This window comes from Magnolia sinica, chromosome 10 (assembly GCF_029962835.1).
Source record: "Magnolia sinica isolate HGM2019 chromosome 10, MsV1, whole genome shotgun sequence".
Classification (NCBI taxonomy): domain Eukaryota; kingdom Viridiplantae; phylum Streptophyta; class Magnoliopsida; order Magnoliales; family Magnoliaceae; genus Magnolia; species Magnolia sinica.
Window position 1 is genome coordinate 70,836,114 of NC_080582.1, and position 24,814 is coordinate 70,860,927.

The 24,814-nt window shown below is 39.6% G+C and overlaps 1 protein-coding gene across 2 annotated transcripts; it reads left to right on the plus strand.

Annotated features, from left to right (window-relative positions):
- Nucleotides 1-388: 388 nt before the first annotated feature.
- Nucleotides 389-23,498, plus strand: LOC131216945 (uncharacterized). 2 transcript variants are annotated; one of them, XM_058211592.1, is made up of 5 exons: nucleotides 393-897; nucleotides 3,593-3,629; nucleotides 4,052-4,288; nucleotides 4,383-4,430; nucleotides 22,243-23,498. In XM_058211592.1, the coding sequence occupies exons 1-5, from the start codon at nucleotides 596-598 to the stop codon at nucleotides 22,501-22,503; spliced, it is 885 nt and encodes a 294-aa protein (XP_058067575.1). In that variant the 5' UTR covers nucleotides 393-595; the 3' UTR covers nucleotides 22,504-23,498. The 2 variants fall into 2 exon arrangements, with proteins under 2 accessions (XP_058067576.1, XP_058067575.1); XM_058211593.1 differs by lacking the exon at nucleotides 4,383-4,430 and having other exon boundaries at nucleotides 389-897.
- The last annotated feature ends 1,316 nt before the right edge of the window (nucleotides 23,499-24,814 follow it).

Sequence of the window (24,814 nt, forward strand, 5' to 3'; positions counted from 1 at the left end):
ATTTTTGGAATCGTACATTAAAATGATCTGGAAAAATGAATGGACGGCATGGATATAGCCATGCATCATGGTGGGCCCCATAGAACTCCTGCCTGGGCAGGATGCAATATGCTTCCCATCACAAGGTAGCGGGTCACACGGGCCCCGCATTCTATCAAAACAGTTTTAGAAAACGTACCAAAACACACACCAGAGTGCACCCTGACCTTTACCTGCTTGCCGATTTCAAGCTCCCAAGGGTCTTATTGTCATACTTTAAGAAGTGAGGGGTTTCTCAGAAAAAAAGCAGGGGGTATTTTGTCATTCTTCCTTTTTCTTAATCTCAAGCCACTTGGATTGCATCAGAAAGCGGGCGAAAGAAAAAAAAAAAAAAAAGAGGCAGAAAAAAAAAAAAAGAAAAAAAAAGAATCCCTTCCTCTCTCTCTCTCTCTCTCTCTCTCTCTCTCTCTCTCTTGTTTTAGGAATGAAGGAATGAATGTTTTATGACTGAGAGAGAGAGAGGGAGGGAGAGTTTCTATTTTCAATCCAATCCAATCCAGATGGAATGAAGTAGGAAAAGAGGGCCGTGTGATTGCTTTGATGGTGGGACATCCAAATGGGGAATGTTACATCGACGGTTGCTGCGAAATTCGCATTCTTCCCGCCTGACCCACCAACGTATGATGTGTTCAGGGGTGGAGAAGATGGGAAGCTCTTCTTCTCAGGGGTGACTGCTGACAAGAACATGGACGTGCATTTGCTTGATACCAAGGGCGGTAACAAGATCGTCGCCACCTTCTGGAAGCACCCAACTGCCAGATTGACTATCTTGTATTCCCATGGCAACGCTGCCGATCTCGGTCAGATGCTTGAGCTGTTTGTTGAGCTTAGAGCTCACCTCAAGGTTAATATCATGAGGTATTGTTTTTCTGTTGGATATATATCATTTTAATTATCATTTGAGATTTGGTGGTTTTGATTTTGTTGGATTCGGTCTTTTGGGAGAGGTGGGTTTTGCTTGGTTTGGTTGATATCTTATTATTATTATTATTATTATTATTGAGATTTGTTGATTTGGGTTTTGTTGTATTTGGTCTTCTGTGAGATGGGTTTTGATTGGTTTGGTTGTTTTTTATTTTTTAAAGATTTGGTGATTTGGGGTTTTTTTTTTTTTTGGATGAGGGATTATAGGAGACTGATCAGACCATTGTTCTGATGGGGTCGGGCCATGGCCTGAAAATTAATTCATAAGACAATTTTTGGTGTTCAATTGGTCGCACGCAAAGGACGGTTGAGCAATTCAATTGAAATGGAGCTAGAACTTGGATGGCTAGGATGCTTTTATCTGGGAAGATTTTGGGTCACGGCCCATCCAGGATCACTGATCCATTGTTCCCACTTTGTTCAAACTGAAATACGTGGGTATTATGTATTTTGGTAGGGGAGCATCGCATGATTCCTCTTAGATGGACTTTATTTTTATTTTTTAAAAAGGTCGGTTTTGGTTGGTTCTGTGTGTTTTTGAAGGTTGTTGGTGTGATTGGTTGAGTACCAATTTGGATTTTTGGATGCAATTTTATGATTTGAAGGTTTGATGGGGTTGTGAAAGATGGTTATGGGTTTGGTTTATTTTTGAATGTTTGATGGGTTTGCAAAGGATGGTTTTGAGATTTTTTTTTTTTTTTGGTTTGGTTTGTTTCTGAAGGTTGTAGTTGTAATTGGTTGAATTTCAATTTGGATTCTTTTATGTAATTTCATGATTTAAAAGTTTGATTTTCTTTATTTTTATTTTTATTTTTTGAGATGGGTTTTGTTTATATATATGTATGTCTATTTGTGTTTATGTTTGTATTTATGCATGCATGTATGCACATGTATGTGTCTACACACATATTTACATCACCCTTCAGAGGGGATGGGTGGCACGGAAGTAAGGGTGGTTTGCAGAGGGACATGGATGATTGAAAAGATGGTTGATATGGAGATAGAAATGGGTGGTTGCATGATAGGGAATGTGGATTGAAGAGTGAGTGGACTTGCATGAATGTCCAAAAGTCTTTGAACGGATTTATTCTGGTTGCCAGTCACCTAACTGGCTCTCTAGTCTAGGAATTTGCAACCGGTATTGGATGCACAGGGAAGTCTTTGGATTTTAAGGAGATGATACCATGTACAATGCCATGATAAGGGTGGACTTGCAAGTAGAGTTGGTATTCTCTTAAGACTAAGAGAAGTAGCGACCAAAGGTCTACAATCTCAAAAGAGGCACAAGATTTGCTCTCTCTCGATTAATTGAGGAGAACAAAAGCTTGATAGAGATCATACTCAAATTTACTAGTCATTGGGATGTGTGTTCTTTTGTTACGAGCTTTTCTTTTTGAGCTAGGGAATGTGTAGTGGTATTTGATTTTTTCTGTTTGTAATTTTTGGTATAATTGGTTCAATAGTCATTTGGATTTTATGTATAGTCATTTTAGCTAAGGTGCTGTTAAAATGGGTTTTGGGACTATCTTTTCATTTTGGTCTCTTTTTGGGCCTGGGAATTGGGGATTGTATGCAACTTGTTCTGTTTATGGATGTTGTTGGTGTAATGGGTCTTGAACACATTCAGATCTTTTTCCTTCTTTTATGGAAGCTGCCAATTTTTATCTTTGATGCTGTTGCAAATTGTGATTTTGAGTGGAAATGATCTTGTAGAGACAGTGGAACTGGAACATGGTAGGCCCCCTCTACACTGTACACATGGCAATGGTATGTGGAAATTGGGACTTTTCATGTAGCAGGCCTACTGAAAATTGATCGGATGATGCTAACTATCACTTTTCTACTCAGCTTGTCTCAGCAGATGGTATTATCTTGTAATCAGAGTGCTTTTTGAACCATGGGCCATCCATAGTAACCATGGGTACCATATTTTCTGGTTCAACCTTTTTCTAACCACATCAATTCACAACTTTTACATTGGTTTTGTTTGCGATATCTTGTTTACCCCCTTTCTTTTTCGGAGCATTAAGGGAACTTAGGAGTAGCACCAATAGGTAATAAGATAAGGGAAAGTAGACTTAGATGGTTTGGTTATGTGCAACGGAGGCCAAGAACCGCACCGGTTAGGAGTGAGTTGGTACAAATAGAATGCTCGAAAAGGGCAAGGGGAAAGCCAAAAGGACATGGAGGAAGTAAGAAAAAAACTTGATGACCTATCGTCTAACTAAAGGTGTGGCCCTTGATAGAGTGGAATGGTGGAGCAGGATTCACGTAGCTAACCCTAATTAATTGGGATAAGGCTTAGATGAAGATGAATTTCGTTTACTTTTTTAAGGCTTGGAATAGAGTCGTTATATATGATAGTTTCTGTTTGAGAAACTTTTAGCTGTAATGGGTTCAATCCCCATTTGGATATGCGTAGGCCACCAATTTTTATCTTCTATGCCTTTTGTACCGGTAGGGTTAGGGAAGGCATGAATTTGAAATGGTTTGAAGTTCTTTGCATGTTACTTAAAAAGGGTCATGGTTTTGTTATGCACCCTGAAATTTGCAAGGTTTTCTTTTTCTGTTTATGATGTTATTCCTTTGTTATTGATTGGGCTTTTTTTATTTGTTTCGTCTTTTCCAGTTACGATTATTCGGGATATGGGGCCTCCTCTGGTAAGGTAAGCTATATATATGTCACAGATTTGATTTTGGAGTTCTTTAGTCTCTGAAAATGCTGTATAGATTAAAACTGGATGGGTTTGTAATCTATGACTGTGGGCGCATTTGAGCATTTGAGTGGAATGGGTGCTTTCCACCAAATGGTAAGAGATTCAATTCAGGCTGTACTTGAAATGATGCCTTGCTTGCAATTTGGGGTGGAATAGCCCAAATTGGGTTGGCAGAAATCATGGCTCCCCTAAAGGAAAGGAATGGTGAAAATAAAAGAATCCTTTGTTTATCACTTTCAATTCTATAGAATTTGATAATGTTATATTGATTTTTTTTTGGAAATAGTTTCCCTCCCTCCTTTCCCCCATGCAACTGAGAGTAGGCTTTCTCATTGCCATGCCTGATTTTTTTCCCTGATACTTCTGCTTAGCCATCTGAGTTCAACACATACTACGACATAGAGGCTGTGTACAATTGCTTGAAGAAAGAGTACGGAATAAAGCAGGAGGATGTGATTCTGTATGGACAATCAGTTGGGAGTGGGCCTACAGTACACTTGGCTGCCCGTCTGCAGAAGCTGAGGGCTGTTGTTCTTCACAGTGCAATTCTTTCGGGCATACGGGTGCTATATCCTGTTAAAATGACATTTTGGTTTGACATTTTCAAAGTAAGTTTGGGTTCTATCCTGCTTTCTGATTTCAATGGATGATTACTGATTAAAGATAGCCATGTATTGAGAAAATCATAATTTTTATATGCAGAATGTTGACAAAATCCGGCAAGTCAGCTGCCCAGTTCTTGTTATACATGTAAGTTTTCAATATATTGTTTGATATGCATTTTGTTTAATAGCATATGGACTATAAAGCCTTCTGATTTGTTGTTTGTGAATCTTCTCATCGATGGGGTCTTGTTCTACAAAGTCTCTCTTTAGTGGAAACCCATGCTAAAATGAAGATATTGTCGCCTCATTGATTACAGTATTACAGATTATGGGAGTGCTTAAATGATGATTGCCAACACATTTCTAAGCCTTGGTAGTGTTACATCATGGGTATTACTCTTACAATGTTGTTAACATTTATTCATGTATACCTTATCTTTCTGCTTTCCATATTATAATATGACACCTTTTGTACTACCCTATTACAAGAAGTAGATAAAAGGGTGTATATAACAGAAACATTGTGTGTGTGTGTGTACGCATGCATGCACTTGCATTTGTCAGAATGGCTATTTCAGCCAATCGTTCTAAGCTCATCATGTGTTATGTATGGATTGTTACCTTTAAAGATGACTTAAAGTTCTATTATTATGAGGTGGATATTTGATGGTTAAAAAGTGGTATTCCCCCTGATGCGGACATCAGTGGTGCACCATTTAGAGTGTACTAGAGGAGGAGGCATCCCCAACAAAGTATCGGAGTGGAGGAGTTGATGTGGATGGATGTTGGGTCCATCGGACCCATTTTCTGACGCGCTACGAGTGCAGGAGCGGCATGACCGTACCTTGACCATAGATCCATGGGTCGGATTTCACACCCTACTACACGTGTGTTTTAATTTAGGCTTTTTTTGGTTATTTTCCTTATTTTAGGGGCTTTATTGCACTTTCTCTACTTTTGGTCTTTTTTTGTTATTTTTTTTGTTTTTAGGGGCTTTAGTGCACTTTTACTTTTCCCATAGCTTATATATATGTTGTGAGAAACCCTATTTTCATTCTTATTGAATGAATAGAGATTCGTCTCTTTTCTTCCTCTTTACTCAAGAGATTAGGGTTTCAGGATTGATCCTTGGGTGTTGAAGATTCCACCCCGATTTTAGGTTTTCTTCTTTCTAAATCTTCGAGGTGCAGGAAAAGGTAAGAATCATCTTCCTTCTTTCTTTTGACGACAAGATGACCCGTACTTTCTTCATCTCGAACCCTTCGTTCTTCACCCCCTTCGTTCCTCTTTGGATACCCCCTTTCTAGTTTGAATGGAAAAGAGTGATGATTAGTCAGTAGAATCAAATTCAAACTTGACCGTGGACTGACTTATGACAGATCTGGGATATCTTCATATCTCTAGGTTCGGCCTTTTTACTGTTTACATGATCTTATGCTAAGGGGTATGATCCTGACGGAATAACCTCATCTTTGTGTTGAGATTTACCTAATCCCATTGATTGGAAACGGTTAGTTAATTGGTGTATTTATTTGAATATTCTTTAACCTACACATGTCCCTACATCACCCCCCTCACTTGGTAAATTATGAGCCTCTTGAAAAAAGTTTGTGTGGGCTTTTGGGCCTCTCTCCTGTTATCATGTTGCTTCCATTCATGTACCTTATGTGATGGTTTAATGAAGGTGTGTACATTGCCATTTTTCATTCGAGAAATGTAGTAATTTGAGGCTTCTCCAACTGTTTGGAAGGATCATTTCGTAGTCTCTTCTGTTTCCTAAGATAAACTCTAGTTTTGGAGATTCAACTTCCAAACTGGTTATGATTGGGTCATTTGTATTAGCTAGGATACCCGGAAACTTGCTTATTGATTTTTTTTTGATACTGACATCGCATGGATAGGGATACCTTTAAGATACAACTTAAACTGTATCCTATTGTATTAGGTTCATGTTTTAAACTCCTATATTTCGATATGGTGTAAGAATTTCAGATGGGATTCTTGTATTGTATATGCGCTACCTCTATTTTGGGCAATATGGAGTCATAATTCACTCCACATGTCCCTATTTGTACTGTATACATCCCAATATCCATATCCGTATTTGGGCATCATTGTTTATAAGCACTATAGATTAGCGGAAATAGGTGTCAACCTTGATTTGAAAGCAAATGTAGAAATATGGAATAGTTTCCATCTTTACATGAATCCATCATTAACCAAGCCTATCCCATCTTTACATGTTTATCCTTTCGAAATAGTAAATGCACAGAGCAGATTGGCTAATGAGCAGCCGAGTTCTATTCCTTTGCTAGGTATTCTGCATCACTATTTGCCTACTGATGTACAGTTGTGCATGTATGATAAAGTGATCCATAACCGAGCTAAGAGGGCTATTGGGCCGGGATAAAGTCCTAACTAAATGTCTTCAGAATAGGAAGAAAATTAGTGTCAATGGGTGCTATTTGTGTTAAAGGGACCGTTTGCTCGGTATAATCATGTAAATATATGGAGTGAGGTTAGGGGATGGGTTTGTATCCATGGGGAGGTAGTGCCTCCCACATGCGTCTTGTTTAACACCCCCCTAATATAATATAATTCATCTCATTGATAGAAAAAATGGTCCAATTCTCCTATTTAGGTAATTTGCTAGCAAAATCAATTAGCTAGGTATAAATAATCCATTAATCAAATATTTTAAATGCATACTTATCTCCTTTATTTCTTTTTCCATATTCGTAATAAGTCATTGATTGTCAATGACATTATGCGTTTTCCTTGTTTGTACGTTTCAAGAGCTTATACAAGGCTTGGGATGAGTAGTATCAAGGTACATTTGAATTGAGTAAAAATTCTAGATTGTTTCTTTCTACTTTGTGTGATTCTTGTGCTTAGCTTGGAGGTGTATGCGCTTGGGCAGATCCTCCCCATCAACTAGCAGCGTCAGTTTGGCATCAGAGAGGGCCTCAACGACTAAGTTGAAGTCTTGGATTAACAACAATCTCGACATTATTTTTTCCAGGTTCTTTAATCATAAAATTCTACCTCTTTCCCTTTAATTTCTTCATTGCATCCATCCCTCCTAATCCCCAGTCACCCTTTTTTTTTTTTTTTTTTACAAAGCCCAAAAGTCCAATTGACAAGGGGATGCTTTGCCAAAAATTTAGCGGGCATCTACCTCCATAATCCAGCCCATTAAACCCAAAATTAGCCTCATTCCGACCCATTATTAAAACCCTAGAAATTAGCCACGTTCCAGCCCATTAAAACTTCAAAATCAACCTTATTGGTGAATCCAAATCCACAACAAGGGTTCCAACTAGAACCTTTGGTGAATCAAAATGGTACGGGTGCTTAGAAGTTTGTTTATGACTTCTTGCAATGGCTCTTTGCAGAGAGAGCACATGACATTGTGATAGAGATGCTCAAGAAATATGATATCGCCAAGAAAGTACAGGGTTTGTTCCCGACCCCGGCCTTATGTTTCAATATGAACGAATACTCCTGGAGAAACTCAACCCACTTAGCTAGAGGTGTACACGAACCGAGCAAACTCGGTTAGCTCGCTCGACTCGACTTGAAAAAGCTTGTTTCGACTCAGATTGAAGCTGAGTTCGAGCTTGCCCTAGCTTGACTCGACTCAGATCGAATCTAGCTTGAACTCAGCTCGACTCAGTTTGAATCGGCTCGACTCGGTGCAAGGTATATATAAGCCCTTAAAAAAAAAGCCCTAGTCCCTCCCTCACTTAGTTACTCCCTTTCCCTTACCTAAACGAACCCACGCCCGACGCCCCTAACCCGAACGAACCCTAGTCACTTCCAATCTCTCTCTCTCTCTCTCTCTCTTTCTCGTCTCTCCCTCCTCTCTCAAGTCTCAACCCTCTCCCTCTTCCAATCTCCCCCCTCTCTCAACCCAAGTCCGGCACTGCTCACGGCTCACCTCACCTGATCCGAGCTCTCCACCTGTCCCTCTCTCCCTCTCCCTCTCTTAGCATGTCCGAGGCCCTGACCCCCGAGCTCTCCCTCTCCTTGTCCGGTCGCCTATTGGACTGTCCGGCGCTCCCTGCTCGAATGTGTTGCGGCCACTGCCCTGTCCGGTCGCTGGTAAGCTGCAACTCTCTGTCTTTGTTTTAAAAATTTATGGTTTTTCTGGCCATCCATTTTTTATTTGTGCAAGATCTGGGCTGTTCATTAGGTGTGCCCACCATGTATTCTGGCCTTAGCTTGGCTCGAAAAACGAACTCGAACTCGGCTTGAATTGGTTCAATTGCTGATCGAGCCGAGTCGAGCTGGAGATGTTGGCTCGGTCACCGAGCCGAGCTGGGTGTGCCTGGTGACCGAGCCAAGCCGAGGCCAGCTCGACTCGGTTCGACTCGATGTACACCCCTATACTTAACATGCCTTGGGTTTAGCTTCTTTTGGGAATTAAGATGACGTAAGGCCTAATGATAAAAAAAAACAAGACAAATTCTTGCGGTAACAGATAAAATGAGTGAATGTCGCCAATGTCTCAAAGATTGGACTACTACATAGAATTCTTTGTCATAGGTAGAGTACCGTTGCTTTGCATCATTCAACTTTTCACTAAAGTAAGCAATGGGGTGCCCTTCTTGACTAAGCACTCTACCTATATCCACACCTGAAGCGTCACATGCAACTTTAAAGACTTTAGAAAAGTCTGGAAGGCGCATGACGGGAGCCTCACTCATTTTCTCATTTATCACTTTAAATGCTCTAGAGGTTGCTTTAGTCCATGCAAACTCTCCTTTCTTTATGCAATCAGTGATGGGAGCTGTGATGGAACTAAATCCTATGATGAATCGCCCATGAAAGGTAGTTAAGCCGTGAAAGTTTCACACCTCGTGAATATTGCATGGTTTAGGCCACTTTACTATGGCCCTGACCTTCTCGGGGTCCGCTCTCATGCCCTCAAATGAAACTATAAATCCTAAGAAGATAATGCTATCTGACATGAATGAGCACTTCTTCAGGTTGGCATAATGCTCTTCGATTTTGAGGACCCTGCAAACTTGTCTCAAATGGTGGAGATGTTGTTCCTTGGAGGTACTATATATAAGAATGTTGTCAAAGTACACAACTAGGAACTTACCCATAAAGGGTCTCAACACTTGGGTCACCACTCTCATAAATGTGCTCAGGGCATTGGTCAAGCCAAATGGAATGACTAGCCACTCGTATAGCCTGTCATTCGTTTTGAAGGCTGTCTTCCACTCATCTCCTGGGCGTATATGTATTTGGTGATACCCACTCTTGATGTCTACCTTCGAAAATATTATAGCACTGACCATCATGTCTAGCATATCATCCAGATGCAGTATAGGAAACCGGTACCGACAATGATTTTATTAATGGCCCGACTGTCCACACACATGCGCGTAGTGCCATCTTTCTTAGGTGTTAGAAGGGAAGGCACAACACAGACTCACTCTCTTGAATGAACCATTTTTTTTAGAAGCTCATCAACTCGCTTCTTTAATTCCGCATGCTTTGCGGGGTTCATTCGGTATGAGGAAGGTTGGGTAGAGTTGACCCATGGACTAGATCAATTGCATGTTGGATGTCTCTCATGGGTAGAAGCTTATCTAGTAGATCATCAGGAAAAACATAAAAAAACTCACTACCATCGGAGTTGCCTCATATGACAACTCTACTCTAGCCTCGGGTGTAACTTCTCTGGCCACAAGGGCATGCACCGACGAATCCGACTCAATGTCCTTTTCAAACTCCTATACATTTATAAAGCGGAGAAACTTGGGCTGCGATTTCCTCACTTCTTTGGGATCACCCTTTCTAACGTCCTCCTTCTTTGGAGTACTTTTGGGTGGGAGAGGATTTAACTTTATCCTTTTGCCTTCGTACATAAAAGAACACGTATTCGAGCGACCGAATAGTGCTCTATCGTACAACCAAGGCTTATCCAAAATGATGTGGCCCACATCCATAGGCATAACATCGCACAATAGTGTATTTCTATAAGATGCGAATTGAATAAGAATGACACTTCTGTGAAACTGGAATAGAAGAGGCATCAACCCATGACACTCTATGGGGCTGAGGGTAAGTAGGGCTGTACACGAGTTGAGCTAGCTCGAAAAGCTTGCTCAACTCGGCTTGAGTCAGCTCGGCTTGAAAGGCTGACTTGGGGCGAGTCAAGCTTGTTTTCTAAAGCTCGAGTTGAGTTTGAGCCGAGTTCGACCATGGTGCATTTCAACTCGACTCGACTCGAAGCTCGAGCTCGAGTAATATATTGTAATATTATATATATATATTAAATATATATAATATGTTTAACTTTTAAAAAAAAAAGAGTTAAAACTTAAAAGTTTTTACTAAAAGACCCTACCCGACCGCGCTGGATTGAGTTGGGGTAGGGGCTGGGTTGGGCATCGGGTTGAGTCGGGTGCGGGTTTGGGTCGGGTTGGGTGCTAGGTTGGCATATGAACAAGCTTGACTCAACTTGAACCACTAGCTTGACTCGAGATTGACTCAAAAGCTTTGGCAAACAAGCCAAGCTTCAATGTTGAGCTTGAGCTCGAGTATAGCACGGACGAGTCAAGCCAAGCTTGGCCCAGCTTGACTCGACTCGGCTCGATGTATAGTCCTAAGGGTAAGGGATGATGGTCAAACTCAATCGACTAATGGTGCTAGCTGAGACCAAATTAGTGCAATTGCAACTGCCATTGTCAACTATCACCTTGCAATTCTTTTCTCCACACTTGGCGTTAGTATAAAAGATTTTCAACGCCAATGATCACTAACTTTAGCCTGAGCAAAGGCGCACTTGACTACCGCAAGTGGCACGGTCTCAACTCCTTCGTCATTAGCACCTCCTTCGGGCTCATGCACTTCTTCTTCGTATTCGCCTTGGTCATCCGCATACTCACAAGAGTCATCAATGAAAAGTGCCTTGGTTCTCTCTTTTGTTGGGCACTGGTATGCGTAATGACCAAACCCTTGGCAGTTGTAACACCGCATGTGCTTACCTCCTCTTTTACTGGTATTCGTCGCACCTTGACCCTTAGTATCCCTAGGGTTAGGTTGCGCACCAGTTGAGGCTCGGGACTGACTCCCAAAGTTAGGCTCGGTCCCCTGGGGATTAGCATTAACATTGGACTCGGGGGAGTTAAATCGCCTTGTAAAATGTGGTTTCACGTATTGCTCTAACTCTTGCACCAGCCGATAGGTGTGCTTAAGGGTATCGACGACATGAGGAATAAGCTCCCGCTAAAGCTCAGATCTGAGGCCCATCCTAAATCTGGAAAGGGTGACTAATGGGTCCTCCTGGATGTTGCATCGCATCATATACTCGTTAAACTTGGCAATGTAATCAGCCACCGACATGGAACCCTGGTGAAGGGATTGCCACTGATCCAAGAGCTTGTTGCGGTAAGAGAGGGGAAGATACTTCTCCTTCAGAACCTCTTTCATCTTAACCCAAAGGGTGATAGGTTCTTCCCCTGTCCTCGCCATCTTGCTCTCGACGTTTGTCCAAAATAGTTTCACTTGGTTCACCAATTTCATCTTGGAGAATCTCACTCGAATGGGATAAGATGTTTCATACCACTCGAAGTGGTGATCCATGTCTGCTAACCGATTTAGGAATGCCCTGGGATCCAAGCGACCATCAAAACTTGGCACATCTACCTTCATGTTCTTCATGACACGCTCATCTGGATCATAGCGGTCATGGAACTCTCTTTGGGATGCTTGATAATGCGCCCCACCACAGCTACCACCTCAGGCTTAGATTCCTTCGCATCCTCAAATGCGACCTCCTACATCGTTATGCGCAGGGCCTCCCACTTGGGACTGGCCATCCTCTCCGGTGTTGGGGTTAGCTTGTAGGGAGGTCTTTAACTGATCAATGCGGTTATTCTGGGCTACCAATTGGTTACTGTTGGCTCAACCTCGCGCCTCTATGGCTGCTAGACGGGCGTTCATAGCTTGCATGAGATTAGTGAGTTGTTCTAGACTCATTGTGAGGTGAAGACCAAAACCACTCCCAGATCGCGTGGGCATGCACAGGGAGATCTAACGTGAAGACCCTACATGACCTTATATGACCTTAGACAACTCTAGATGAACCTATGTGACTCTATATGATCAAGTAGACAACTAATCCTAAAAATCCAGCAATGTAAGTAATGGAATATCCTAGTGCAAATATTCAACAATGTAGCAAGAAGAATTAATGAGTGTTAGGAGAATTAAACAGTGGGATAAAGGAAATAATAGTGCTAGTTTTTCAGCAATTTGTCAAAAGAAACACTAGGACTAAAATTCAACAATATACCATGAGATATAACTAACACTCGAAAATTCCGGGAATGCGGCATGTGAATTAACGAGTACCACAAATTTCAGCAGTACACAGTGAAATAACTAGTTCAAAAAAATAAAATAAAATAAAATTCAGCAAGATGCAAACTATGCTAAGTATGATGATGAACACCCTAAACTAAGTTTTAGATCATCTACCCTATGTTTAACCTGCTCTGATACCAAAAATTGATGTAGGATGCTTTTTTAACCTAGGATGATGGATGAAATCAGATTTTCAGTTTAAAATATGGGCAACAAAAGTATGAAATTTCAGCAACCTCATCATAAACCCAATAATTAATCAAATAAGCAATTACATGTAATCCTAGGCTACCACATGCTCGTACGAAGGAACTAGTAAGATGTTAATTCGAAATAGGCCCAATGGAATTAAAAAATTCCATTCAAAACATGAGAGTAGAACTATTTTAAAGGGAATCACTTGAGTCCTAAAGGGATTCTAAATGATTCTAGGTTTAGGGAAATTAGGTTTAGGGTTAGGGTTAGGGTTTGGAAATTGGGGAAATATGAAATTAGGGTTTTTTTTTGAAAGGGAATATAGGGTTTTAGGTTGGGGTTTGGTTAAAGAAAGAAGAATAAGGAATGATGTAAGAAAATGGTTGAAATGAGGTCCACAAAACAGTTCGTACAGTTGTACAAACGTACGGATTCACATGTACGGTTAGATTTTTTGTTTGGGTGTAGGTTGGGATGATTTGGGTTTAAGAAGAAAAGAAAGAAAGATAATGGAGAAGAAGATTTGAGAGGAAAAGAGAGAAGAGATGAGAGAAAATACCTTTGGAGCTTGAGAAGAGAGGAGATGGATGAACAAGGCTTCACACCAGTGTAGTTTTCGTTCAAATTCACACCGAGTGGGGTTTCACACCACATTCTCCATAAATACAAGAAAAAGAGGAGAATTTCAAGCTTTTTCGTTAGCATCACATAAAAAAGGCTAGGGTTGGACGTCCAAGCCTTTATAATCTAAAAGTTGGTCTTTTATAAAAAGACCATTAATGAAAAACTTGTTTGCGTTTAACCCATTGCTTTGTAAATTACAAATACCCCCTTGTAAAAGCATAAAACTAATAAAACATGTAAATAAAATCTCAAAAAGTAAACTAAGTGCTCAAAACAAAAATCACTATAATCCTAAGAAATTAAGACTATCTGATTAACTCTAAAGATGTCCACGATCACGATTGACTAGGATCAAGTTGCATCCAATGGTCTAATCGTGAAGTCCCCGCGATCCAACGGTCCGAAAACATCCTCCACGCAACCCACATGCTATGTGGGGTCTTCAACTCCTCAAGATTCGAACGGGTAGTCACCTAGCCACAGGGACACTGAGTCTCAGACCCTCATTTGATATGTGTGTAATGGTGTCCATAATGTGATGTCCCCATCATTTATGCTATGTAGTATTTATCTTACACTACGTAGCGTAGTGTAGCCTTAACTCTACGTAGCTCATGAAAAGAAGCTACATGCTAATTTACATTCACTACACTCTACATAGATTACACTACAAGTTATTTTCACTTAAACAAAAATCAATTAATGTTTTCAATCATTTGTTACACTATTCTATTTTGTGATAAAATTTAGTTAATCTTTTGAGCGATTTTAGTAAATAATAAAAGTAACAATATTAAACCGGATCTATTGCTCTTTCTTTATCTTTATAGTTAATCTTTGTTCTATTTTTTCTATTTTTTACATTGTGTTTTGTACTTTGGTTGCACCAGATATCATGAAATTTCACGATGTTTGGATCAACTAAGTGCAACCTTGATTAAAAATCTAGAATTAGCCTATAATTTACACTACACTTGTGTAGCTTACACATAACACTTTAGAGAAGTGAACGCTATGCTCACACTATTCGCTATTTAAAACACCAAGGCTATCAGATGGCACAAATTGCGTGTCACTTTGGCAATCTTTTTGATGTCCAAAAAGCGGCCTACCAAAGAAGTGAAGTACAAAAGGGAGACTTATTAAATATGTCGTGACTCAATATAACCCAAGTAAAACGAATAAATCCTATGAATGGGATGACCATCTGATTGATCCCATGGTCCCCACAGTGTAAGCTGCCTATTGATCTCATCAAATTTACATCATGCCATGGATCTGGTCCAGATCATCAATTTAAACAATCCAAACTGTCTAATTGGTCAAGTCTTTGATTATCCAGCTTGTGTGTGGCCTTTGAGTGCATTAGAAGAACTCACCCTTGAGTTCAGATCTCTGCAATTGTCTATTGGCATGACACTCCTTTAAATAGCTTACCGTTGGCTTCAAGTTGATGACCCAACCATTGGATTGGCCTCTTGTCAATGGACTCCAGATTAGCGTGCATTATTGGTTCTTCTGCCTGCAAGATCTTTGTCATGTTACTTGTGTTGTTTGGCTTGATTTTTGTTGTGTTCTTCATATTTGTGTTTTGGTCCTCAAACTTCCTTCCCCACTCGTTGCTGTGATTGGTGTGTCCAAACCTATTGTGACCCGTAGCTTGTCAAGACCTACTGATCAACTGAAATATTTCCTCCCTCATCACCACCATCATCATCTAAGCCTTGTACCAACTAATTGGGGTTGGCTAAATGAATCCTTTTCTGCCATTCCACGCTATCAAGGGCCATAACTTCAGTTAGACCATAGGTCATCAATTCGTTTCTTACAACATCCACCCATGTCCTTTTGGGCCTTCCCCTTGCTCTTTTAGAGCCTTCGACTTGTACCCACTCTTAAGTGGCATAGTTCTTCGTCTCCGTTGCACAAGACCAAACTATCTAAGTCTACTTTCCCTCATCTCATTACCCCCTGATGCTACTCTTAATTTCTCTGAAATGCATTCATTTCTAATTCTATCCTTGTCTTGCCAGTCATCCATCTCAACATCCTCATTTCAGCTAAACTCATCCCATGAACATTTGTTCCTTAACTGCCCAATGTTCTGTCCCATAAGACATGGCTGGTTTTATAGCCATCCTATAACATTTCTTTTTCAGTTTAAGTTGTACACATTTACTCCCACAGCCTTCATATTGAGGGGCTGGGTTCCACATTGTGGTTCTGCTAGTTAACTGCAATTTGAGGCTACTTTCTCACTAGAAGACAACTTGAAAGGCTGTTGACTTTGCCGTTTCCTCTTGATGAAGGTAGTCCAAAACTGTTACATAACGGCCATCAAGTAACTGTAACTGTTAATTATTACGGGGTTGTAATGGCTGTTATGGAAAAAAATAACCTGTAACGGTCCATTATGGGGGCCGGAATAGGTTTGTCAAAGAAAGGAAAAAAAAACAACGTAACGGCCTTTACAACCCATATCTTAATGGTAATGGCAGTGGCCATTACGGCCACCATTACCATTATGGAATACCTTGCTTTTGATTGGACTGAATGCTTGCAAGTCAATTCACTTGTCCATCCAAATGTAGCTTGGGTTTATCCAAAACTACTCCTATTTAAGTGAAAAATGTAAAAATAAGGCTCTGCTTTTCAATGTTCCCTGTTGTCTTCACTAGAAATGGGATGTTTCAATCCAATGTTTGAAGTGTCAGTGTAATATTGTATCTTACCCTGGGGATATGGGAATATTATGGAAACATTGGGAAAGGTTGCATGTATCATGCAATGTTGTCAAAATCATTATCAATATCGCAAATCATAATAGGAGTAGAATCGTATTGAATCGTAGATTGTAAGATTTTTTTTTATTTTTTTATTTTTTTTATAAATGATTTTCGTAAAAATATAAAAATATAAAAAAATCAGAAAAAATAAAAAACTTAGCAATCATCCTTTTGCCATCAATATGCACCAAGTAATACCATATCATGACAGTGTTAAAGGATTCTTATCTTTCCTTTTTTTTTTTTTGGTTGTCTTTCAAGAAAATTTCCTTAAAAAGCATGTAAGGATTCTTTAAATAATTTATGTTCTTATGACCTTTCTTGAACGTCGAATCACATTGAAAAGCGGCATTTGATTATGTAGACTGACAAAAAAGATATTTGATTTCTATCCATCATTCCACAATAAATAAATCAACATTATCATAACCATTCATAAACTCATTTTAGGTAAGTCATACATCAATTTGGTGTGTCAACTGGTTAAGAATTAAAAAAATCATAAAAAATCTACGATTTAATGTTGAAGAGCATATATACCATTTAATCTCTTAGAAAGAACAAAATAAAATAATTTACTTTTTCTAGAGGATTTTTTTATTTGAAAGGTTTTATTTTTTTCTAAACGATTCTTAGGGCCTGTTTGAATTACGGTAATTCGTGGGAATTATATTTAAAAATGGTAATTATTATCTTTTACAAGTGTTTGGAAGGGAGTGTTTCACTTCGAAAATCGGACCAATTTTAATGCCATGACATGTCATTCCAAGCCAAAACTCAGTAGGCCCGACTATGATGTATGAGATATATCCATGGCATCCATTCATTAGTTTAGATCATTTTAAGATATGGGCCCAAAAATGAGGCAGATTCAAAGCTCAAGTGGACCACACCATAGAAAACAGTGGGAATTGAACGATAACCATTGAAAAGTTCTTCTTGTGGTATGGTACAATTGAGCTTTGGATTTGCCTCATTTTTAGGTTGATGCCCTAGAATGATCTGGCAAAAGGAGTGGATGATGTGGATAAAACAAATACATCACTATCAGATGCTTCGAAGCGGTTTCGGGCCTGCGCGTCAATCTAGTCAAATCGAAGATGTTCGGGGTTAACCTGTCCCCTGAGGAGGTAAACTGTTTTGCGGCAGTTCTTCAATGTTCTGCAGCTTCTCTCCCCTCTCTTCGTTGGCCTTCCCCTTTGTGAAGGCCCTCCCCCAGCTCATCAGTGGGATAGAGTCATTGCTAGATTTCAATCTTGCATAGCCAGATGGAAAGCCCGCTACCTTTCTTTGGGAGGTTGGCTCACCCTCATTAAAGTGGCGCTCTCCAACCTTCCTCTATATTTCATGTCTTTATTCAAATGTCCGAGCTCGGTTTTGGCCACCCTCGAAAGATTCAGACGTGATTGCTTTTGGCATGGCAAAGAAGTAAAAAAATTCCACCTGGTCAACTGGAAAGATGTCTGCTGCCACTCTTAGCTCGGAGGTGCAGGCTTAAAGGATTTAAAATCGATGAATCGGGCCCTTATGGGGAAGTGGATTTGGAGATTGGGCTCCGAACCCGATCGCCTCTGGAACAAGCTCCTCAAAAGCAAATATGGATCTATGGTGGGAGGCTGGTGGACCAAGGATTCTTCAAGGTACAAGGCCTCCTTCATTTGGAAAGAGATTCTCAAATCCAAACAGCTGGTGCTTAATGAAGTGGCTTTCGAATTGGGGAAGGGGTCTAATATCAGATTTTGGGAGGACGCCTGGCTAGGGGAGGTGCCCCTAAAAGACAGATTCTGCGAAATATACCTGCTAACCCCTCGAAAGACATCTAAGTGGCAGATTGCCTCTCTTCAGCTGGGGACAACATTGTCTGGAACATCCTCTGCCGTAGAAACCTAAACGACTGGGAGCTCCTGGTTTTCTCGGCCTTGCTGAACGCTCTCAATTCGGCTAGACCTGAAGCTACAGGTGTGGACCATCTCGTATGGAAACCGGAAAAATCTCGCATTTTCTCGGTTAAATCTCTCTATCATCTTATCATCAGAAACTGCGCCAGTTCCCCCGCTCCCCCCTATCTTTCTCACATTTGGAAATATCGGGCGCCCCCAAAGTTCATTGTTTTCGGGTGGATTGTTAGCAGGAAGAAGATTTTAACCATAGACAATCAGAAAAGAAGAGGTATGCCGCTGGCTAACATCTGTCTTTGCTGTATGAGAGTTGAGGAATCAGTCGATCATCTCCTTCTTCACTGTCCTTTTATTTGCAATTTTTGGGACGATTTCTGTGCTCGATTCAAGGTCTGCTGGTGCGCCCCAAACTCAGTGGACAGCCTTCTTTTCGCGTGGCAAGGGGTTCATATCGGAAAGAAGATGACTAGACTTTGGCGGATGGCGATCCTCTCCATCTGGTGGTCTGTCTGGAATGCTTCGACAACAAGTCCAGCTCGGCTGATGCCGTTATTTCCAAGTCCAAATGCCTGCTTATCGAATGGGCTTCTCATGTTGATTTTTGGTCCGCTGAGGACCTCTGTTTCTTAGGTGTTTAGGGGCTGTAACCTCTGCAGCCTTTTTCCTTTTCCTTTCCGTGTTGCTGGTTTTTTTTTTTTTTCTTTTTCCGTTTCTCCTTTCTTCACTTTGTATCTTTTCTCCTTTAATGAGATCATTGCCTTTCAAAAAAAAAAAAAAAACAAATACATCATGGTGGGGCCCAAAGAGTCCGTCTCGTTTTTCGAGTTAGGACCTTCCCAAAAGGTGTTGCTATCACATCATTCAGCCTTCCTTCCATAAAAATCTTTATGGAAAATAATTAATGCTAAAAAAGGTTAAATACATAATAATTCATATGAATTACGGCATTTCAAACAGGCCCTTAAAGCTCCAACTAATTTAAAAACATAAAATGAAAGTAAAGTGAATGAAAGAAAACAAGTATAATTTGAATCATAAATTGGTTTTTGAATTGTAAATCGTAGGATTCAAATCATAAAATTACAGGATTCATATAAAAAGGGGTTAAAATTGTTTTGCTTAAGATTCAACTTAAAATCGTATATCGTAAATCATAAATTGTAGGATTTTGACAACGCTAGCATCACATACTATTACAGTATGATAGAAACACTAAAGAAACTTCAGGAAAATCATGGAAATTTTCGGTGAAACTAAAGGTGATGTTAGAAGATAATACATGGTTATACACTGATATTACATTCTGTGTGCGGGCGCACGTGTGAAAAAAAAAGTCTATGGGTAATTGTTGTATGTTGTTTGGGGGACAACCATGCATTGTTGGTGATAAGTGATGTCATTATGTCCGTATCATTCAGATGTCATACAATACAAGCAATAAAACACAAACAATGCAACCAAGTATTGTATGAGTATGAGTAGCAGTGTAATAAGGGTAGACTACAAGCTATTAGTAGTAGGATCTTATGGAGCAAACGGTCCACAAGTGGAAGGGGAGAATGTGGTATATTAGATGGTCGATTTGGAAAAACAATAGAAAACAATTAAGTTAAGACGGAGACTAAATGGAGACCTTAGTATTAAAGTACTCTTAGTAGGTAGGTGAAAGAATGAAATCTTCTAAGAGGGAGTTGAAATATCAAGTGATTAAAAATCACTTCCATGATTGAAAGATAAAAAGAGAATGAGATGTGCAGTAGAGAAGACTAATAAAGAGAACAATTTCATTGATTTCTATTAGTGGAAGATATGAGAGGGAGAATCTCACCTTTGAATACCTTTTTATATGAATCCTTCGATTTTATGATTTGAATCACACAATTTATGATTCAAATCCCAATTTACGATTCAAATTATATTTGTTTTCCTCTATTTTAAGCTTCACTTGGCTGGTTTTTTTATTTTTTATATTGGTTGGGGCTTTTGGGGCCTGTTTGAAATACTATAATTCATATAATTATTATGTATTTAACCTTTTTGAGGATTAATTATTTGCCATAAAGATTTGTAATGGAGTGAAGGATAAATGATGTGTCAGCAACACCTTTTGGGTAGCTCTTGACTTGAAAAACGAGATGGACGCTCCACCATTATGTATTTGTTTTATTTACGCCGTCCGTTCATTTTGCGAGAAATGAGGCAGATCCAAAGCTCAAGTGGACCATACCACAGGAAGAACTTTTCAATGGTTATCATTCAATTCCCACTGTTTTTGTGGTGTGGTCCACTTGAGCTTTGAATGTGCCTCATTTTTGGGCTCATCCCTTAAAATAATCTGAACTAATGAGTGGACGGCATGGATATAACACATACATCATGGTGGGGCCCACTGAGTTTTGGCTTGGAATAACATGTAATGTCATTAAAATTGGTCCTATTTTCGAGGTGGAAGTCCTCTCCCTTCTAAACACTCGTGAAAGATACTAATGACCTTTTTTAACCTCTAGTTCCCATGAATTACTGTATTTCAAACAGGCCCTAACAATTATTTAGAAAAAAACCTTTCAGATAAAAGAAAAAGAAGGAATTATTTAGAAAAAGTAAATTATTTTATTTTGTTCTTTATAAGAGGTGAAATGATATATATGCTCTTCAATGTTAAATTGTAGAGGTTTCGTTTTTATGGATGATATAATCATGTTGACTTATTTATTGTGGAATGATGGATAGAAATCAACATATCTTTTTTTTTTTTTTGTCGGTCTACATAATCAAATGCCACTTTTCCAATGTGATTCAATATTCATGAAAGGTAAATAAGAACATAAATTATTAAAGGATCCTTGCAGGTTTTTTTAAGGAAAATTTCTTGAAAGACGAAAAAAGGGAAAGATAAGAATCCTACAACACTATCATGATATGGTATTACTTGGTGCATATTGATGGCAACAGGATGATTATTGAGTTTTTAATTTTTTCTAATTTATTTATATTTTTCATACTTCTAAGAAAATCATAAAAAATTTTACGATTCATGATACGATTTGCGATTCAATACGATTCAACCCCTATTATGATTTGCGATGTGATAACGATTTTGACAACATTGGTTGGTATCGTCAATTCATGGAACAGTGATCCCATCCAATTCGCTCGACTCCGACACACAAACAGACCCTACAATTGTTGCTGCTTTATGGATCCAGCAGCGAATAATCTCATCCACTGATATCCATCCACTAGATTGATGGTTCTTAGGTACAATATCGCAAGGAATTCGATGAGTACATTGAATAATGCTTGTTAAGACATCGTAGATGCGTTTCTTGAGAGCTTCAAATGTATGACAATGCATGATGCACACGATTTCTTTCTTTTGAGCACTTCTGGGAAAAGATGGGAAGGTTCACTTGTAACTATTCGCCAGGGTGCCTTACCTATCATCACTGTCCATTCATTACAATAGTCGTGTCCCAGCTATTCGCGGTTGGCATTGCTTTGTCAATTACATCCATCATTTAAACCATGTATTTTTGTACTGTGATACAGGTGCCAAACATCATAATATGAATAATCTAGGTATATCCTCTCCTCACTATCATTTCAATGCAAAATCAGTATGCTTATATTCACACGATGCTTACAAATCTGATATGAGTCAACTCTTGAGAGATGTATAATATTGGATGGTCTTAAATCCATGAATCAATTTGGGAACATTGTGACAGAGATCCAAAATAGTGTAAAAGACCTCTAAATTGCTGGTGACAGAAAGCTTACTGAATTACCCTTCAAACAGGCCCAGAATCACCCAATTCTGATGAGACCTCGCCATTCCAAATGAACTGCTAGTGCATCAAGTGGAAGTTCTGCATATTTAAAACCGATGCTTGTATTTATTTACTTATGTTATTATTATTTTTATCCCATCATAAAAAAAAAAAAATCGGTGACAGGGCTATGATGATTTTTTTTTCCTGATCCTACCATAGCATCTTTTTAATATTGAGAGTTTCATGACGCTTTCTGATGTTGCATAGATGTTAACAAATTAACCGATCATTTTCAGGGAACAGAAGATGATATAGTTGATTTGTCCCACGGAAAACGCCTGTGGGAACTAGCCAAGGAAAAATACGACCCGCTATGGGTCAAGGGTGGTGGTCATTGCAACTTGGAAACATACCCCGAGTACATCAAGCACTTGCGTAAGTTCATTCACGCAATGGAGAAACTCTCAGTCGTCAAACAGACAAAGCAAAGCCAGCCACCAAACCCGACCATCACTGAAGAAAAACATAACAAGTGTTTGAGATTCGGCAAGAGATAACTGCTTCTTTATTCTTAAATTTATGTCGAGGGTCGTCTTGGTGAAGGTTTGCTTGCAAACTGCTTTATGGAGCAACTGTGGGAAGGCCAAGCTTCTTTGGCCATGTATGTTCAAGTGGACTGATAGGAATCGTATAGACGTTTGCTTCAGATGGGTTGAAGTGCCATTTTTCAAGGCTCAAGAGACGGCTCAAACCCAACATGTGAACCCATGTAAGTGTCATGTCACGAATCTGTTGTTTTTGGGGTCCGAATGTAGTAAATCTGAATGTGATGTATACTCTGCCAGCATCAAGGCTTGTGTAGAAACCATTCGATTCAAAAGCAAATATATGGATGTTCTTTTTTCCAAAATTCTGACTCCTTCCATTGATGCCTTTAAATCTTACTATGAGGTATTTATGATGCTTGATCAAAAGTAATAATCTCTTTTTGTTTGAACCAGCAATGGTATAGGTGGGCCCATCCTTTGGATAACCTAAACCAACCATATGGTGGTCCATGCTCTGATGTCTCCCCTATCTTATGATTCTAGGCATCCGGTGAAATTGACAATTGCACCCTATGTCTACAAATTAGCACAATCACATGGTTAGGATCATTTGCTGGGGGGCTACTTTTGGGTTATCTTGCATCCACCATAGAACCCACCATATGAATGACTTAGATCAATTGAAGGTGAGCCCCACACACAGTTTTTTGGCTGCAAAAATGATTAGTTGGGAATTGTATGTTTGGCTAGACAGCTTTCATGTGCGCGCACTTTGTTCCTAAGATATCATAGCTTGTTGGGAGCTGCGCGGGTCCTTTTTTAGTTCCATGGATGTTAGAACTTATTCATTTATGGCCATTGATGGAAGGTGGATTCAATCCATTGCTGAACTTCTTTTATCTCTCTGGTACATTTCTTTTCATTGAAGTCTGTAACTATTGCTTTGAAAGACCGGTAAGAATGCCATCTTATGTTACTATGGAGCAAATTCCACTCTTGGATTCTGGCGGGCTGCCTACAATCATGGTAGAGAGGATCCACCTTGGATTGCACATGATCCGTAATTCCACTCAGGTAAGACCATTTTAAATTACTACTGTCCATTTTGAATGCCCTTGAGCTTATTGTTTTGATTGTCCGATCATGCTCATTTTGGGCCTATTTACATTCCACCATGGACCCTCGTATTTTATCGTAGTTGGTGATCATAGGTGGATTCACTTGGGTTCCATGGGAAATTTGCTTGTATGAATCAAGGTAAGAAGAATTCTGACTGATTAGTCTGCTTTTAAAATTTGAATATCTAACAGAATCCTATTCAGTTTTACATATGATTTTGTATTCTTATCAAAGTTCAGAAGCCATTGATGGCATCCTGAATCTTAATCCATCTTCGTATGGCTGTGTTTGGATGTAAATGTAACAATTTGCATAAATTCAGTTCATTAAACAGGAAATGATGGAGGAGTCTGACATTCAGGAAGTAGCCTTCTAATTGCAGTTGCTTTCATTAGCGTAATTGCAATTTGGAGACTAGAGGTGGACATGAATCCGGTGAAGGTGAATAAGTGCAATGCAATTCAATACTGCATCTGAATGCTATGCAAGTCTTTTCACAGATAATCATCTTGAGTAGAGGAGGAGACCAAAATTACTGAGCCATCCTTAATAAACCAAGCCTGTTAGAGATGTAACATATTGTATATGGATTTCATTGCTTCTGCAGTATAAGATATCCTCTCATTATGTTGTACATTACATCTTCATCTAGCCCTTGGTTGGCTGGGCCTGGTATCTCAATGGGCTGCCTAGAGCATTGACATCCCTAAAAATCATGAAGAGTATAGCTCATCTGTCTGACATCTTCAGTAGGTGAATGAGCTGGGTTCTGCATGGCGTTCGAGGGGTCAATGAGCTGGGTTCGGCATGGTGCGAGTTCGAGCGGCCAAGCAGAGCAGGCCAAAACCTGGGCTTTAAAAAAATTAATTGGGCCTTGGCGTGATCTGGAACGACTCAAAATTGATCAACTCCTTATTTCAAATTTCGAAGTTCCCAGTCTCTTCCTTGATCAAGTGGGCAGCAGAAAGCAATGGTCTGGATCAAGTTGCATGTGTTGCCTTGATGAGGATTGGAACGATATATTTTTTGGAATAGAACATGTGATGGAAACCGTTGATCATTTAGGTGGGGCCCACTATCTGTATGAATTGATTGGGGTGGATCTGTTTAAGATGTATAATTTCCATGTGCATGTGAACAGAACTTTTGCACGACGAAAATGCCCTTAATCACTGCAATCATCAAAATCTACACCGTGTAT